Source organism: Musca domestica, unplaced genomic scaffold (genome assembly GCF_030504385.1).
Source record: "Musca domestica strain aabys unplaced genomic scaffold, Musca_domestica.polishedcontigs.V.1.1 1, whole genome shotgun sequence".
In the NCBI taxonomy this organism is placed as follows: Eukaryota; Metazoa; Arthropoda; class Insecta; order Diptera; family Muscidae; genus Musca; species Musca domestica.
This window is the reverse complement of record NW_026712114.1, coordinates 34,610,004-34,628,648: the sequence shown is the minus strand read 5'-3', so window position 1 is coordinate 34,628,648 and position 18,645 is coordinate 34,610,004. Positions and strand designations below refer to the sequence as shown.

Sequence of the window (18,645 nt, the reverse complement as noted above, 5' to 3'; positions counted from 1 at the left end):
GATGTAGAATACCCTTCAATTTTCTTTTTTTCAGTATTTTTTCTCATCTCCAGTAACGTGAACTCCGCGACACTCGCCCGTTCTGCTCTTCTCTCAAAAGTTGAGTTACAAACTGAAGATTTTTTTTAAATAATAAAGTTTGGGCAATAGTCCCCATTATATCACTTTAGCGGCCATTCACCAGTTGTATGCTTTAATAGACAATATAAATACTACATCAAGGAAAATAAACAGTATTACAAATAATCTGGTAGAGGCTTAAAAATATTAATATTATATTATTAAAATATTGTTTTTCTTCAAAGCTATTCGTATGAACGGTTGTGTCAATTATTTTTCTATCACTGTACATGCAGTTGCTCATTTGCCATAACAAGAGGATTTTCAAATTTATTTGTCTTTACTCCTTCATTCCATTCTCAGACCTTTAATTTACGATTGTGGAAATGGGTGGAAAAATTCTAACTTATTGTGTGAAAGATAGAAAACAGCATAACACTTACCAAGTGGTCGTGTATCATTACAGTTTCCTGCTGTGACATTCATTCTCTTTTGGTACAGTGACATGTATACTTCATCATCAACATTATTTTGCAATATTTCCGTTATCCTTGAAAACAAACTACTACATGTAACTATTCAATTAACAAATGTATTTGTTTGTATTCAACATGTTGCGTACACACACACACACTCACACTCTTTCCATCATATTTTTGTTCTTCTTTAACTTTCCGAACAACGTCAGCGTTATTTATTTGCAACATTACATTTTTGTTGCTATTGTGGCGAATTACATTTTAATTATCTTAATTGATTTTCAGTTCATATCCTGACTGACTGACCAACTGACCAACTGACCATCATGTATGAATGCCAACCACCCCATCCCAGAGTCCTTCATATATTTTATTCTTCTTAAATGAACTTTTAATAATTTTTATTCTTTTGTTTTTTCCTCCACTTTCATTTCAGTGAAATAAGTAAAAAAGGTGGCTAAGCAAGCTAAAAACGAACAAGGACCATAAAAATTGTATCCAACCACAACATCTGGTGTTGTAGTATTGTGTTGGTGGCCTTAATCCATAAGACAGAATTGGTCCAGGGTGGTGTGTTTTAATGACAGCTATATAATATCCTATTGGTCCAGCTAAAACAACTATTTCGTGGAACATTTAACAGAAAACTTCAAAACAAGTATACATTACAGGAATAACTTGATTGTTAACAATAATTTTTGTATTTGTTTTTCCACCTATCAAGTGCATTACAACAAGAACAACAACCCAAAGAATTCCAACAAATACACATTAACTGCAGTGCAAAGAACAAGTGAATTTTATATTTATATTTCCTTGCTGAACGAATCGCGATTTTTATCGGCAATAACAAGAACAAAGTCGAAAAATCATCAGAACATATCCTCTGTTGATATCCAACGAGAGCAAGAAAAAGTTCTCAACTATTTTGTATATAAAACAAGTACATAAAATACATAAACATTATTGTTTGTGTAATATTGCCGTTGCTGGTCCATTATTGACTCGAAACAGCTGAACTACATCTACTTTTTTTGTACTTACAACACCATTACCATCAAATTTAAACGCGACAACATTAGCTGCTCTTCCAGCAGAACATCAGCGGTCGTTATTTGTAGTAGCAACAACAACAGTACATACATAACCAACCACATCATTATCTACAACATTGCTCAGCAGTAGCAGCTTAACTAAATATCGTCATCATGTCAAACTGGGAGGAATTCTACAATACACATCTGCCTCCAGCAGATTTTGAGGATAATCGTTCACTGCTAAAGGAATTTTGTGAACGACACAATCGACTGCAAAACCGAATCGTCCTTGTAACAGTAAGTGTCTTTTTTGATTATTTTATGAACATTACTTATACCTATATTTAACAATTCTTTGGCAATGATTTATTGGGATATAATGGGAACAATTTGAAAGAAAACACCAGGTCTGATTGTATGATAGGCCAAAAATTATTAAGTTTCTTGAAGTAAGATGTGATATAGGAAGTTTGAAAAATATTTGAAGAATAATGGCTGCCAGATCTTTTATGCCATTTCTAAGGGCCCTTGTTTCTCTGTTTATAGAAGAGATTTAGCTTGCTCTTGTCTAGCCCTAACTACATGTTTAAATAATAAACCAGTAAAAAAAGTCCAAAGAAGTACTGGGCCGCCTTTACAATACCCTGTGTATATTTGTTAATCTATTCTTTGGCAATGATTTATTGGGATGTAATGAGAATAATTTGAAAGAAAACATCAGGTCTGATTGTATGAAAGGCCAAATTTTAATAGTTTTTCTTGAAGTAAGATGTGATATAGGAAGGTTGAAAAATATTTGAAGAATAATGACTGTCATATCTTTTATGCTATTTCTAAGGGCCCTAGTTTCACAGTTTATAGAAGAGATTTAGCTTGCTCTTGTCTAGCCCTAACTACATGTTTAAATAATAAACCGGTAAAGAAAGTCCAAGGACGTACTGGGCCGTCTTAATAATACCCTACACCACTTTGCATGTATAGTAGAGCTACATATAACAAATAAACGATATTACAAAAAATTTTGTGAGAATTAAAACATACCAACTATGATGGTTTTAAAGTAGTTAAAGCCGAAAGGAACTAATATATGGCAGACTTCTATAATATTCTACTAAATTTGACGGAGGCATTTGCGTCTGAACTAATATTCATTAAAATCCATCCAACTTGAGCTGATATTGCAATTTTTAGGCACAATAAACACGTTAGCACCAACTATCGTTGTTAGGGAGTGTATTTTACGTGTGTGAGGAAGTAAAATACAAAATCGGATGGAACAAATTTGATACACTTTCTTTAAGGCTAAATTCGTGCGTATGTCACAAAATCCATTCAATTATGGAAACCAATGGTGAAAATCTGCACCGATCTCGATAAAATTAGGCAAACGTTTTTCTGAGCTGTATTTGACATACTTCTCCGTATGTCGTTGTTACGTAATGCATATTACGGCTCTGAAGGTGCGATTTAACAAATCAGATGAAGAGTATATATGGGAGCTATAGCTACATCTCAACCGATTTTCACCGAATTTGACACACTTGTTTCTAGGCTCGATTTGGTTGTTTATGCCAAATAATAAATATTTGGACTTATATTACAGGGTGAAATGAAAAAACTGCAATCAACTTCAGACTACTGTCATTGCTAAGCCAATCGTCCGACAGCTGTTAAAATTATTCCAGTGACAGCTAATTATATTGTTTACAAGCGTACAAAAGCATTTTGGTGAGAATTTTTCAGAAAAAAATGAATCGTGATGGAATTCAAGCGTGATAGTGTGATTGGAGAACCACAAGTGGCTCTCGTTAGATCACTCCCGTTAGAGCTAGCCCGACGTCAAGAAAGTGGACCGAAAAAAACAGCAAAATCAGCAGAAATAGTTCGAAAAGCAAAGAAGCGAACTGATCGAAACTCGCGTCGCAGTGGCCCAAAAATGGCTCGTGAGCTGAACATATTGCACAAATGCACAAAGACATATTACACTGACCACAGTGTGGTGTAAGGTATTATAAAGAACAAAAGTCGATGCGTCAGATGACGAAAGCATGTAGTTCATTCACTGGTGCTATGATGTACTCCAAATAGATTTGGGATGATTTCAGATAATTTTATGAAATCTATTCTTAAATTGCAGATACATGTTAATGTTTTAGCCTTGCTTTTCGTTGGTTTATTTAAACTCAAATTTGTTTTGCACCAAGGGTTTTAAGCCCTAAGGAACATGATACGAATTCTTGCAACGGCAAAAATACTCTTATAGACTTGCTCTACTTCATGAGCCAAACCTGGTTTCATAACCATGCCAATAGCTGAACTGTCCACATTTCAGTATAAAAAATTGAATGGAATTTCCGATTAGAATGTTTTTACGCAAATTCAGATAGTTTCGTAGCCGTGATATGGTTTAACACAATCCTCCTTGTTCAAAACGTCAATTAAATATTAGCTCATCACCCAACAAATCTAGATAATCTTCCCGCTATCCTCCAATGCAGAATGATTACATAACCTCAATTTTCATTTCATCATTTTAAGGCATTTAGTGTCGATGCCAAAGACGCTGTTCAAACTTCGGTACAAGTGATATGGATTTGTATCTTTTTTGACACTTGCACTCCCCCTTTTTACAAGAGAGCGATAGGTAAAAGATCTAAATGATTTTGGAACTTAAGTACCCAACCACTAGCATTACATTTTTTTCGGTGTGATATTTTCTCTAAACCTTTGTGATGTCACATTCTCCCAACATTCGGCATTGCATTTAAACAATTACAACTGAGATTTGGTGTACAAAAAAGTTAACATCGGAGGACTTTATATATGAGAGCTATACACAATTCTGGACCGAAATCGACAAGAATTTGTTTTTATATTAAAAAGATATACTATACAAAATTTCATCTCAAATGGATAATATCGCAAATAATTTTGTCGGTATATAAAATATGTGGTTTTCACATTGTCTTTAACTTCAATTTAAAAGACAGATTCTGAACATTTTGTTCACTTCTATTTTGCAACGAAAAATATAGCTTTTTGCGTTAATACTTTTAATTAAAAACAAATATATGTGTGTTAGCTTTTAAGCGATTAGTTCAATTCTCGAAGAAAAGATCGATAAGGACGCAAGCAAATACCCACATGTAACCACTTCCATTAAATTTTACAGGGTTTTCGTATCTATAAGTGTCGTTTTTTTATTTTTCCTTGCCTGTCCCATTTTGAAAGGTATTCTCATTTCCAAATGCCCGGATAAGAGATTTTGATCGGTATTCCCACTTTTTGTAGTTTCGGCTATTGACCTGTTATTAATTCTTTATGTTCTCTATAGAATACATTCATAACTTTTTAAAAATAATTCTCCTTTTATCATCAATTTGAATCCCAATTAATGAAATTAACGGCAAACACAAACAAACGTTTAGGATATACATAATTAGTTATTCTCACCCGCTGCTAATATTATTAATAATTTAGGCAAATGCTGCAAAGAATACAAAAAACGAAAATGATTTATTGATAAGATTAAGGTGTTGGAATGGTAATAACAATATTAATGATAAAATGTCATGAATAATTCACATGCCACACAAAGAAATGTCCGTAGCTATGTTGGTTTTTTGTCGGTGGGCAAGCGTCGCGACCACCATACGCGTAATTTACTGTGAGAAAAAAATATAATATTCAATTATGTCCATCATCATAATACACCTTTGTGTGGTATAATTTAAATGTTTTATTTAATAAAAATACTTAATAGCATGCAGAATATATATTCGTCGTGAATATATTTCTTGTGTGAACAGAAAAAAAGATTTATGCTTAATAGCACAATTTATGATTTTCTTTGTCCTCTAAACGTATTATATCTTAATAGCACATTGCTGAAATTTGGTCATTTTTTACGTTGAAATTGAAAAATGGTTTAGTTGGCCGTATAATGAAATGTGATAAATTGTGAAAGTTGTTAACTAAGCCCCACTCAGCAATGAGGCAATTCCGGTATTAATATTTGTAGAGTAATGCTATGTACATATACTCAGGAGGAAATATAAATGATGTCAAGGAACATGGCATTGTTTTTATATAAATGTTATCGATTTCTAAGATGGTTACAATGATGTCACCTTCCAAATAACTATTACTTGCCATTGTCATAAAATTTGTGTGATGTTTGTAAAACTACTCATTAACTTTTCTTTATTCACACAAATGTAATATAACTATTGTTCTTAATCAAACTAAATGGCACAGTGAATGGGGTGGACTTAAATAAAATAAAATATATATATTTTTTAAATTTCAACCATTTGTGGGAGAGATACCAGAAAGAGTGGACCCATCTTCGAACTCGATTTAAGTTTTATAAAAATATACAGGGTGAGATAAATAAACTGCAACTAAGTCAAACGCCATAATATTTAAATTTTTTTTAATTTTTTTTTTGATGAAAGCCAAAAATGTCGGAAATAGCATCAAATTTTAGAATAAGTTTAGATTTGTTCGAATTGGTTACCTTTGGCACGAATTATGGCCTTCAAACGGCTAATGAAACCGTCACACGCTGCCCGAATGTTGCTCTGCGGTATTTAGGCCCATTCCCGGGGAAGCGCTTGCTTGAGGTGATCGACACTTTGTTTTTTTTTTTAGTGCCAACCTTGCTTTCCAAAATACTCCAGACACAAAAGTCCACGAATTGGTATCCGGAGATTTTGGTGACCATTATGCGCTGGAAATGAAGCGAGAAACCTCATTTTGTAATAATTCTTGGGTGGCGCGTGCTGAGTGCGATGGAGCTGAGTCCTGTTGGAATGTCCACGGTCTGCGGCCAAAATGTTTGCGAGCCCAAGGCTTTAATACACCCTCCAGAATATTTTCGCGATTATATTCGTCATTTATTCTGATGCCACTGTCGATTAATACGAGCAGAGAGCGATCATAGGCTGTTATGGCGGCCCACACTCATTTTTAGCTCTTTTGAGTCTATTTTTTCTGTTGCGGTGTAAGTTCTTGTACTTTTTGGAAATTCAGTGGCTTTACCCCGAGCTCATTTTTTAATATTTGCCGAATGGAATATTGCGATATGTTCAGCTCACGAGCCATTTTTCGACCACTGCGACGCGGATTTTGATCAGTCGCTTCTTTACTTTTCGAACCATTTCTGCTGATGTTGCTGTTTTCTTCCGTCGACGTCGGGCTACGCTACCAGTGTCACGTTAACGTGCGATGGTACGAGACACAAAAGATTTATTCACATTTAAATGCTGGAGTGCTCTAACGATAGCCACTTGCCAAATAAAAAGAAATCATACTATCACGTTTGAATTCCATCACGAATAACTTTTTTTCTGGAAAATTCTCAACAAAATGCTTTTGTTCGCTTTAACAATATAATGAGCTATCATTGGAATAATTTTATCAGATGTCGGACGAGTGCAGTTTTTTAATTTCACCCTGTAATTCCCATTAATAATCGTTAGCCTATATACCATGGCAAGGCGTTGTGGGTCAATATTTCTTAATAAAATCATATCCCAATCTGAACCGATTTCAATATAATTTGACAAAATTTACTCCTTCCACATTTCATTGAAATAGGATATAAATAACGTATTTGGTGCATTAAATATACGAAATCGGCCGAACCCTCAACCGACTTCAATATAATTTGGGAAATGTATTTTTATACAAAATTCCAACACACATTCGGAATTTCATTAGAATCGGACATACATATCGTGTTTGTTTTGCCTAAAATACGTGAAATCAGTCGAAATATATATGGGAGCTATGTCTAGGGATCAACGGATTTTAATATCATTTGACACATTTATTATTGTACCAAACTCCGTCACTCATTCCGAATTTCATTGGAATCGGACAGAAATATCGTGTTTGGTGCATCAAATATGTGAAATTGGTCGAAAATATACATGGGAGCTATATCCAAATCTGAACCGATTTCAAAATAATTTTACCAAATTATTTTTGTTTTAAATTCCGTTACGCACTCCAAATTTGAAGAATATATCTGTAATCGATCAATAGATATTGTGCATACAAAAACTAAATTTTCTGGAGGTACTTCCTATTCTGATGCTACAACTCCCGTTTCAAGTAGAATTTCAAAAATTTACATAGCCTATGTTACTTTCAGGCTATGCTTTAATATATTTGGAAATATTGAGAAAAAATCAGTTCAGCAGTTTCTGAGTCTATAAATTACAAACAAACACACGTACACACATTTTCCTCTTTTATAGATATATATATAATTATTTAACATATCCCATCGTCACACTAAATATGTCTTGGCAGAAATATCGGGAAATGTAAAATTTAAAATGAAATCGTTGTGTGGGAGGTACCAGAGGAGTGGTCTGTTCCATACTATTTTTATACCACATTTAGGGTTGGTAAAAATTTGAGACGCACAATAAATAAAGATTTCTGTTCTTATAAGATTTATGATGATTCTAGGGCTAAAAATTGCCCTTTTTTGTGGGGTAGTCTCTAAACAGAGTGCGCTGATATTATCCATTTTGTTGACCTTGTGTGGGGGAGGTACCAGAGGGAGTGCATCGATATTGCACATCTCTGAGCTCGATTTCAGTTTGAGAACAATATTACGATATACCAAGTTTGAACGGTTGCGAATACTCATCGATAGCTATTGTGCCCACCAGCATTGTGTCCAGACAGACGGACACTGCTAGAGCAAGAACCCTGTTAATCCAATTATGTTCATCGAGATAAAGCTTCCATATATGCATTCTATAGCACACTCCTCAAATTCAGTTAGACATGGCATACATATGTTAGTTTCATACGCTTCGTATTATTTACTTCAAGCTAATATTCAATATGAACCTATATTTGTTACAGGTAGATCTGCATTCTTATAAGTTTTTCTTTTCATGAATATATTTGGATTTTAGAAAAGGCTTGGTTATTATAAGAATATACTGCCCCTGTAGTTTTTTGAAAGCAATAACAACATATTGCAAACCCACTATTCTTTTAAAAATTAATATTCTCATAAATTTAAACCACCACACTTTAAAATTTAAAATTAACAAGACTTTTTATTATTTGTTTTAAATAAGTAGTCAAAGATATAACACAATAAAAATGCATTATTATTTTATTTCGTTTTCCGTTTTGTTTTTTGGTTTCGTTTATCGTCCTCTGCTTATAAATACTTTATTTTCCAATACCAAATTCATGTTCAATTTTATCGGCAACCATTTTGGCAATTGCCAAACTGCTAGTAGCACCCGGTGAGGGTGCATTGCGGCAATGAAGTACCCTTGTCGCAAGAGAACCAGCTCCGACGCCACGATCAAATACAAAATCATCTACCAAATTACCATCCATATCCAAAGCTTGAGCCCGGACACCGGCTGGGCCACGTCTGACATCGTATTCTGTGATATCAGGAATGAATTTTTGTAAATCTTTTACCTGTAGTGGTATAAATGCAGATTTGCTCATCTCTTTGAGGCCAAAGCCAATGTATTTGGAGGCCATTTTAAGGAAACCTGGATAACGCAGGGCATCAAACAATTCCAAGAGGTTTAAGTCAGCCCATTTGTAGCCTTCTCTCTTGAAGGCCAGCACGGCATTGGGTCCCAACCAAACACTGCCATCCATGCGTGGTGTAAAATGTACACCCAGGAAGGGGAAACGGGGATCAGGTACTGGATAAATGTTGCCTCTTACCATGTGGCATTTTTCTTTGGCTAAAAGCAAATATTCACCACGGAAGGGGATGATGCGCGGGGAACGGGGACAGCCAGTCTTTTCGGCAATCAAATCAGACTGGAGGCCACCACAGGTTAGGACATTGCGGGATCTTATTACTTGGTGGGGACGATCGCCACGAATTGTGACAGGGTATTCGGAGGAACCTTCGTTTTTGGACTCTTCAAATTTGGTTACTTTGAAGTCCAAGTAAATATCACCGCCAGCTTGCTTGAAATCTTGGCCAAAATACTCTGTCACCAAACCCCAGTCAACAATACCAGTTTGAGGACTCCACAAGGCCTTCAGACCCTTACAATAGGGCTCAACTTCTTGGATCTTTGAACCTTCTATCAGCTGCAAATCGGGCACATTGTTTTTAATACCACGTTCATGTAAGTCCTTTAGTCGTGACACCTCTAACTCGTCGGTGGCCACAATCAATTTACCACATTTCTTGTAGGGAATGCCTTTGGCATCCAAATACTTGTAGGCCAAGTGTAAACCTTCAACACATAGCTTTGCTTTGAGTGTACCGGGCTTGTAGTAAATGCCAGCGTGGATTACACCCGAATTGTGACCACTTTGATGGAATGCCAATTTGGGTTCTTTTTCAAGTATGGCAATTTTCATGGACGGATGACGCATTAAAATTTCACGCGCTGATGCCGTGCCGACAATGCCTCCTCCTACCACCACCAGATCATAATCTCTGCAACAAAAAATTTATTTTTGTTAATTTTTTATTGCTTTTATTATTAATTTTTATTGTTGTTTTTTTCTTAGTTTGTCTGTCTCGTGTACTTACTTTGTTTTTCCTTGTGTATGCTGCCATCTCTGACCCCCTACTGCAGTTGTTGTTGCTGCTGCTGCTCCATTTCCTAACGAACGTAAATTATTTAACGAACGTAGACTTTGAATTTGTGTCCTCAACATATTTTTTTTTTAAATTTTATTATCAAATAACTACCAGACAGCACACCAAACACCCAACGAAGACCTTGTTTAACCTTGACGTTGTCGTCGTTGTCTCCGTTGAATTTTCCTCTGGAACAGTATCAGCTGATAAACAACAACGACGAAATGTGACTGAAAAGCCAGACAGAAAATTCAAAATACACGCACTTTCACTACTACGACGGCCAGGGTTGCCGTTTAGTATGAAATTTATTCCCACATTTTTACGTTGTGATTTGATATATATATATATATATATATACTTTGTGGCGTCTAAAATGTATATTTGGAGGTGTTACAAACGGAATGACTAACTTTATATATCCTCCATACTATGGTGGAGGGTATAAAAAAGCGAAGGGAGAGTCCGATTTATTTGAATAAAAATGTTGCATCAGTATTAAATATCTGCATTTTCCCCAGTTTCCAGTTACCAGTAAAATGAACCTTGGCAACTCTATCCCAGGCAACTTATCATTCATCAGCTGGTCATCCAGTAAAATTATTTACTTTTTGGTATACCACCTATATTGACGCATGGCAACTGTCCAAGAAATTTTAAAAAAATGTTAGTTTGAAAAACGCAATGTTTTCACCATTGCAATAAGAAACCATATTTTGTTTTTACTTTGTTGAAAATATCTCAATTTCGTAATTGAAATTCTATGGCTGTGTATGGAAAAGTATGACTCATTCATATTATACATGCTGGAAAAAAAACGTATTCACCATTGCAAAGAAAATATTTCACCATGGTGATTTACCTTCAAGTTAACTCACAGATATGCAGTTGAGTGTTCAGGGTGTTTGTAAGCTTTGTAACAATGCAAAACGTAAATGGAAATATAAAAAACTGAAAGTGTACAATTTGTTGTTGGTATGAGCTAATATTTTTTTCTTCCTTACTTTGAGGGTTGGCAACGCTATTCTTAGAATGAGAGTAAAAATGTATTGTTATATGTTGTATGATTATCACCAATATGAATGGTGATAATAAATACGAATAGTTGTCTACATTTGTATTTTTAATAAAACATAGGTATTTATAAACATAGCATTCTACTTGATGCCTTCAGTCAGTTTTACTGATAACACTTAGTCAAAGATAAAAGCTATACTCTAATCTAACGAAGGCACACTTTGTGCCTCTGTTGCCTTATCGGTCTATCAATACAAATTTCAACGTATTTTAAGTAGAAGAATTGTGAATATTTGTGAACATATGTAACGGTAAACGGCTCTAAAGCTAGTTTAAAATTGAAGATGTTTATTACGTGTTACGGAGAAAGCACATTTCTAAAATATCGTTAACGCAATGCAAAGTACAATGACTTAGCAGGGAGGCGTTCTAGTCCACATTCTGTTTTTGAATCGCATGTAGTTATTTCCATTTCGAAAACAAATTAAACGATAATGTTCACTTTTTATTTAGCATTACAAGAATTTTTCCGTTAGGTTAAAATTTTCGTGTAGTTCCCATAAAAATCAAATGTGAAACTTTCATACTGTATCCTATATTGGGAAATATGCAAAGTTTCATGAACAATTCACATTTTTTAAGCAATAGGCCGTTTTTTGAAACCGGAGGAACTTGTATTATATATTTCATATTAAATCTAGACATGGTGTTGAGGCCAGTGTTAACATAATGTACAGGGTGAAATAAAAAACTGCAACAAAGTCAAACGTCATAATTTGTATTTTTTTTTAATTTTATTGAATTAAAGCAAAAAGTGTCGGTAATAGCATCAAATCTTACAATAAGTTTAGATTTGTTCGAATTGGTCACCTTTGGCACGAATTTTGGCCGCTGCCCGAATGTTGCTCTGCGTATTTTGGCCCATTCCCGGCGAAACGCTTGTTTGAGGTGATCGACCCTTTGGTATTTTTTAGTGCCAACCTTGCTTTCCAAAATACTCCAGACACAATAGTCCAACGAATTGGTATCTGTAGATTTGGGTGGTCATTGTGCGCTGGAAATGAAGCGAGAAACCTCATTTTGTAACCATTCTTGGGTCCAAGGTCTGCGGCCAAAATGTTTGCGTGCCCAAGGCTTTAATACACCTTCCAGAATATTTTCGCGATAACATTCGGCATTTATTCTGATGCCACGGTCGATTAATACGAGCGGGGAGCGACAATCGGATGTTATGGCGGCCCATACCATCACTATGGCAGGCGCTTGAGTTCTGGTGACCAACAGAAGGTGCACATTTTCAGCTGACCTCTTTGGCAAGTAAACACGATCATTTTGTTTGTTTACAAACTGCTGGACAACGAGTGTTTTCTCATCGGAGAAAACCAAATTCGGTAGTTCACCACTTTCGGCCAAGCGAAGCAACTCTTTAGCTCTTTTGAGTCTATTTCTTTCAGTTACTGTGTAAGTTCTTGCACTTTTTGGAATTTCAATGGCTTTACCCCGAGCTGATTTTTCAATATTTGCCGAATGGAATATTGCGATATATTCAGCTCACGAGCCACTTTTCGGCCACTGCGACGCGTGTTTCGCTTCTTTACTTTTCGAACCATTTCTGCTGATGTTGCTGTTTTCTTCCGTTTACTTTTTATACCCTACACCACAAGGTGGTCAGGGTATTATGTCTTTGTGCATTTGTTTGTAACAGGCAAAAGGAAACGAGATAGACCCATAGTTCCTTTTGATGATCTGCATAGAATCACATTCTGAGTCGATTTATGCATGTCCGTCCGTCTGTCCTTCCGTCCATGTATTTTTGTAAACAAAGTACAGGTCGCATTTATTGCTCGATCCAGATGAAATTTTGCACAGATCATTTGTTTGGCCCAAGGACGAACCCTATTGAAATTGGAGATAATCGGTCAAAATTTAGATATAGCTCCCATATATATCTTCGTCCGATTTGCCTTTTATTGTGCACCAAACGTGTAATATCAGCCCAAATAGTATGAAATTTTGCACATACAACCAAATTAGGCCTGAAAATAAGTATGCCAAATTTGATCGAAATCGGTTCAGATATAGCTATAGCTCCCATATATATTGTTCATCCGATTTGTTATTTTTGTCCTTCGCAGCCGTAATATGCACTCTGTTACAACAATATTTGGGGAAATATATCAAATGCAGCCCAGAAATACATGTGCCAAATTTTATCGAGATTGGTTCAGATTTGGATATATCTACCATATATAACTTCGTCCGATTTACCTTTTATTGTGAACCAAACGTCTAATATTTGTCCAAATGGGATGGAATTTGGCACTTAGGACCGAATTTAGTCTAAAAGTTAGTATGTCAAATTTGGTGAAGATCGGTTCAGATATAGCTATAGCTCCCATATATACTGTTCATCCGATTTGTTATATTTATTACCCACAACCGTAATATGCACTCCGTATCAAAGATATTCAGGGAAATATATCAAATACAGCTCAGAAATATCTTGGCGAAATTTTATGGAGATCGGTTCCGATTTGGATATAGCTCATATATATATATATATATATATATATATATATATATATATATATATATATATATATATATATATATATCCGATTTCAAATTTACGACTTTAAGATTTTCTTTACTGGTTTTAATTATTGATGATTTTGAATGCATACTTTTTGGCACCTACCAAAAAATTGGTATGATAACTGCACAAATTGATCAACAATGTCTTTCAGATGAAAGGCCAAATTTGAGTTTGAGAAATGTTAAAAAGAATATAAAGATAGTATAAACATATAATACTATATATAGTGATGTATACTTTAACGACTAGAAACTGTATGAATCAGAAGATATACATACATAAAATTTACCTCATCATCAATTTCGTGGAGCTCTTTCTGTTGGAATTTGTTTTTTTAAAGAATACAATTTATTAGCAATTCCTATTGAATGGCTACATCTGATCTAGTTCTTTACCTATCGACGAAATTTGTTATTCTAATTTAGGCGTTGAATTTGTCTCTTTAATGATATTCAGACAAATGTTGTGTTCTACGGACGACATTGCCCACCAAGTGATTTAAAATTCTAATTAATGAATGAAAACTACATATAATGTTATCTCTTCTTGGCATCTGGTCATTTGTCAGGTAACAGTTTATCAATACTCTTTTGGATTCTACATCAGTAAACATTTTTTGACAAATTTATTGTCGATGATTTTAATTTTACCTTTCCAATAACATCTCCAAAGTCAAGCGAAGAGTGAGCGTTCATGAGTGAAATAAACCTCTTATGCCACAGCTACTGCTTCACCAGAAATGCAATCGGTTGTTGTTGTTATTTGAGACTCTTATTAAAATAATTAATGGCATAATTTCATTGCCATCTCAACTATCGCAAGACCACATCATCAACACCGCTGAGAGTGAAAAACCACCCATCGAAAGAAAAATGAAAAACGACCGCAATACCACTTTCAACCATTTTCCACCACAGAGTACCCTGGGGATCAATTTGGCTGTGACAACGATATAATGCGGTTAACGTACATTTATCCATTGTCCTTTGGTGTAATCTTTCATAGCTGTTGGTATTCAGGGCATGAAAAGGGAGTAAGAAGTGTTGATATAATTCCCAAACGTTTAATTCGGTGGTCTAGGCCAGAGGATATTTTTGGGATGACATTCAATTTTTCGGAAGGACAGGAAGCCTGCATTTGAAGTTTGAAGGGAAAATGTCCGAAATAAATTTGAAAATGAAGGCAATATAAATGAATAAGTTAATTTAAGAGTCGAATTTGAGATTTTTAGTACTTTTTTAAATTTTCATTGTTAAAAAGACCAACATATTCGGACTCTTAACTCAATATTTTTGCGTATACATTTTCAAGGGATATGAGAAATAAAATTATAAACTTTTGCGAGAATTTCTGTTAGAGTTCTATAAGTTATAATTCTGGATTCTTTAATAAAGCTATATATATATAAAAAATTGTAAAAGGACAGCAGACATTGATTTTCTAGGAATATTATTTTATACGAATATGCGTTTGCAGTCTGGAATTTTCCAACAGCATTGTTTTCAATGACTGCCGGAATATTTTGTAAGAAAACCTTACCAAAGACTGTCAGAGGATTGAGTTTCAAGGACTATCCGAATGAGAGACGAATTTTTTAAACGGCTAATTGTGGAATTAAAAAAATTGAAGTCGATCCGAGCTATATAGGGTGCAACAAAGGCAAACGCTATAATTTTTACATTTTTAGCACGATTTATGGCCTTCAAACGACCAATGAAACCGTCACACACTGCCGAATCTTGCTCTGCGGTATTTTGGTCCATTCCCGGCGAAGCGCTTACTTGAGGTGATCGACACTTTGGTATTGTTTAGTGCCAACTTTGCTTTCCAAAATACTCCAGAAACAATAGTCCAACGGATTGGTAAGCGGAGATTTTGGTCACTGTGCTCTGGAAATGAAACGAGGAACCTCATTTTGAAACCATTCTTGGGTGGCGCGTGCCGAGTGCGATGGTGCTGAGTCCTGTTGGAATATCCAAGGTCTGCGGCCAAATTGTTTGCGTACCAAGGCTTTAATACACTCGCGCTCATTTTTCAATATTTGCCGTATGGCTCACGAGCCATTTTTCGGCCACTGCGACGCGGGTTTCGATCAAGTCACTTCTTTACTTTTCTAACCATTTCTATGGAGGGTATATTAACTTTGTCATTCCGTTTGTAACTCCTCGAAATACTCATGTCAGACCCAACAAAGTATATATATTATTGATCAGCGTAAAACTCTAAGTCGATTTAACCATGTCCGTCTGTCTGTCTGCCTGTTGTAATCACGCTATCTTTCGAACGAATTGAGATAGAAGGCTAAATTTTTGCACACGTGTTTATTTTTCCAGTAGGCAGGTTAAGTTCGTAAATGGGCCATGTAGGTCCACGTTTTCATATAGCCCCCATATATAAATTCCTCCCGATATTCGGTATTTTAATAATTTTAGCGACATTATTCATCGGAATTTTTTTCAAATTTGGCATTTGAAGTTAGAAATGGATACTACAGCCTTAGACAGAAAATTGTCTGTGTAGGTCCACGTCTTCGTATAGCCCCCATACAACGGTACCTCCCGATATTCGGTATTTTGATGATTTTAGCGACATTATTCATCGGAATTTTTTTCAAATTTGGCATTTGAAGTTAGAAATGGATACTACAGCCTATGACAAAAAATTGTCTGTGCAAGTCCACCACTTCGTATAGCCCTCATATAACGGTACCTCCCAAAATTCGGTATTTTGATGATTTTAGCGTCATTATTTAACGGAATTGTATCAAATTATATATTAAGAGTTCGTAATGGAAACTACAGTCTGTAACATAAAATTGTCTATGCAGGTACAGGTCTTCGTATAGGCCCCATATATCAGTACCTCCCTATATTCGGTAGGTACAATACCCACCGAAATTTTTTGAGATGTCGTATTTGACGTTCGTAATGGATGCTATAGCCTGTGACAGAAAATTGTTTCGAATTTTAATATGGTAATGGTATGGTATGACAAACAAGGCCTATATAGGTCCACGTCGTATAGACCCCAATATAACGGCTATATTCTGTATTTTTAAAATTTTAACAAAATTTTTTAAGGACTTTATTTTTTGAATATTTCCAAATTCGTTCCAAATGGTGGAGGGTATTCAAAGTTCGGCCCGGCCGAACTTATTGCTTTCTAACTTTTTTTTTTTTTGGAAAACTCTCACCAAAATGCTTTTGTACGTTTGTAAACAATATAATGAGCTGTCGCTGGAATAATTTTAACAGCTGTCGGACGAGTGGTTTAGAAATATCAGCAGTCTGAAGTTGGTTGCAGTTTTTTCATCTTACCCTGTACATATAATATTAAATTGGGAGTTTGGCATATTTTTTCAAGAATTACAATCAATAATCGTGGAACTATTTTAGGAGCTATTTGTTATAATTTTTTTTAAGGCAGCAACAATCGTGTTTTTTGTTATTATTTTATTCATTTATTCAGAGCTGAAGTCATGTATTTTTATACCCTCAGCCATATGGCTAGAGAGGGTATATATCATTTGATACGGTCAAAACGTGCCTAGTCGAAATAACGGTTTTAGACCCTAGGTTTTTTGATACCAAATCCATTTCAGGACATTAAGAGTCGATCTAGCGATATCCGTCCGATCGTCCGTCTGGCTGGCTGCTGCGCACGATAACTTTCGAAGGGAGTATTCGATTTGGTCCAAACTTGGTACATCGTAATATTTTTGTCAAACTTATATCGAGTTCGGAGATGGGCAATATTGGTCCACTCCTTCTGGTACCTCCCCCACAAACGTTCGAAATTTTCAAAAATATATTTTCTGCACAGAAAGATAAACAATAATCCGATTTAGCTCCAAGTTTGCAAATCCTAATATTTGTGTCAGTCTTCAAATTTCACACATCCCAATAATTTTATTAAACCAAGATCTGGCGTTAAGATGGAATATATCGGTCCACTCCTTCTGGTGCCTCCCACACAGAAGGTCGAAGTTTTGAATATCCATTAAGCTCATAAAATGCGAAACTAACATCCAATTCCATTCAGACTTGGCACGTCTGAATATTTCCATCAACACATGATCTGTTATAAAAATGGTATAGATCGGACCACTCCTTCTGGTACCTCTCCTACAAAGGGTCAAAATTTCGAATATCCATGAAGGTCATAAAACGCGAAATAAGCATCAGGTTCTCTTTATATTTCACAGATCCCATTATTTCTACTAACACAAGATCATTTGTGAAGTTGGAATATATAGGTCCAATCCTTCTGGTACAAAGGGACAACATTTTGTATATCCATGGTGCTCATAAAACGCGAAAATAACATCCGATTTCATTCCAGACTTGTTACATCTCAATATTTCCCTATTTCCGGTACGATATAGACAATATTGGCCCATCCTTTCAAAACCCGCTCCATAGAGGGTCAAAAGTTTGAATAATCATGACAAAAGTCAAAATATTTTGAAAAAAATCGAACATTGGCTGAGGGTATACATCTGTCGGCACACCGACCAATACTTTTTACTTGTTACTTTTCAAGTTTATTCACCTTCTCCCCACACCAAGTATTACATAAAACAAGCTTCGTTTTTACTGTGGTCCATTGAACTATTGATGCATCAACTCTTAAATTCATCTCCCCTAAGAATCTTTTATACAATTTTTTTTTATCTACCATTAATTTTCCAATTCTAAAACAGATATTTTATTAGTTTTTTTTTTTTGTTTTGTTGGATCTCTCAAAATTTCCAAAGAACTAATTTATTAGATTCTAAATGGTTTGGTACCATAATTTTTCCTACATAATTATCGACAGAAAAAAAACCTTTTTGGGCATGAAACATTTTTA

The 18,645-nt window shown here is 35.1% G+C and overlaps 2 protein-coding genes across 2 annotated transcripts in view; one reads left to right on the top strand and one right to left on the bottom strand.

Annotated features, from left to right (window-relative positions):
• The window catches only part of LOC101896548 (phosphopantothenate--cysteine ligase), a 63,677-nt gene that overhangs the window by 8,776 nt on the left and 36,256 nt on the right, over positions 1-18,645 (top strand). The window contains exon 2 of the mRNA XM_020039336.2: positions 976-1,873. Coding sequence (XP_019894895.1) covers positions 1,748-1,873 — 126 coding nt within the window. The 5' untranslated portion in view covers positions 976-1,747. The remainder of the gene's footprint in view (positions 1-975; positions 1,874-18,645) is intronic.
• On the bottom strand, positions 8,739-10,421 carry LOC101896371 (L-2-hydroxyglutarate dehydrogenase, mitochondrial). Its single transcript, XM_005190664.4, has 2 exons — positions 10,131-10,421; positions 8,739-10,034 (listed from the first exon to the last, which is right to left on the bottom strand). Exons 1-2 carry the CDS (start codon positions 10,256-10,258, stop codon positions 8,783-8,785), a joined length of 1,380 nt encoding a protein of 459 aa, XP_005190721.1. The 5' UTR covers positions 10,259-10,421; the 3' UTR covers positions 8,739-8,782.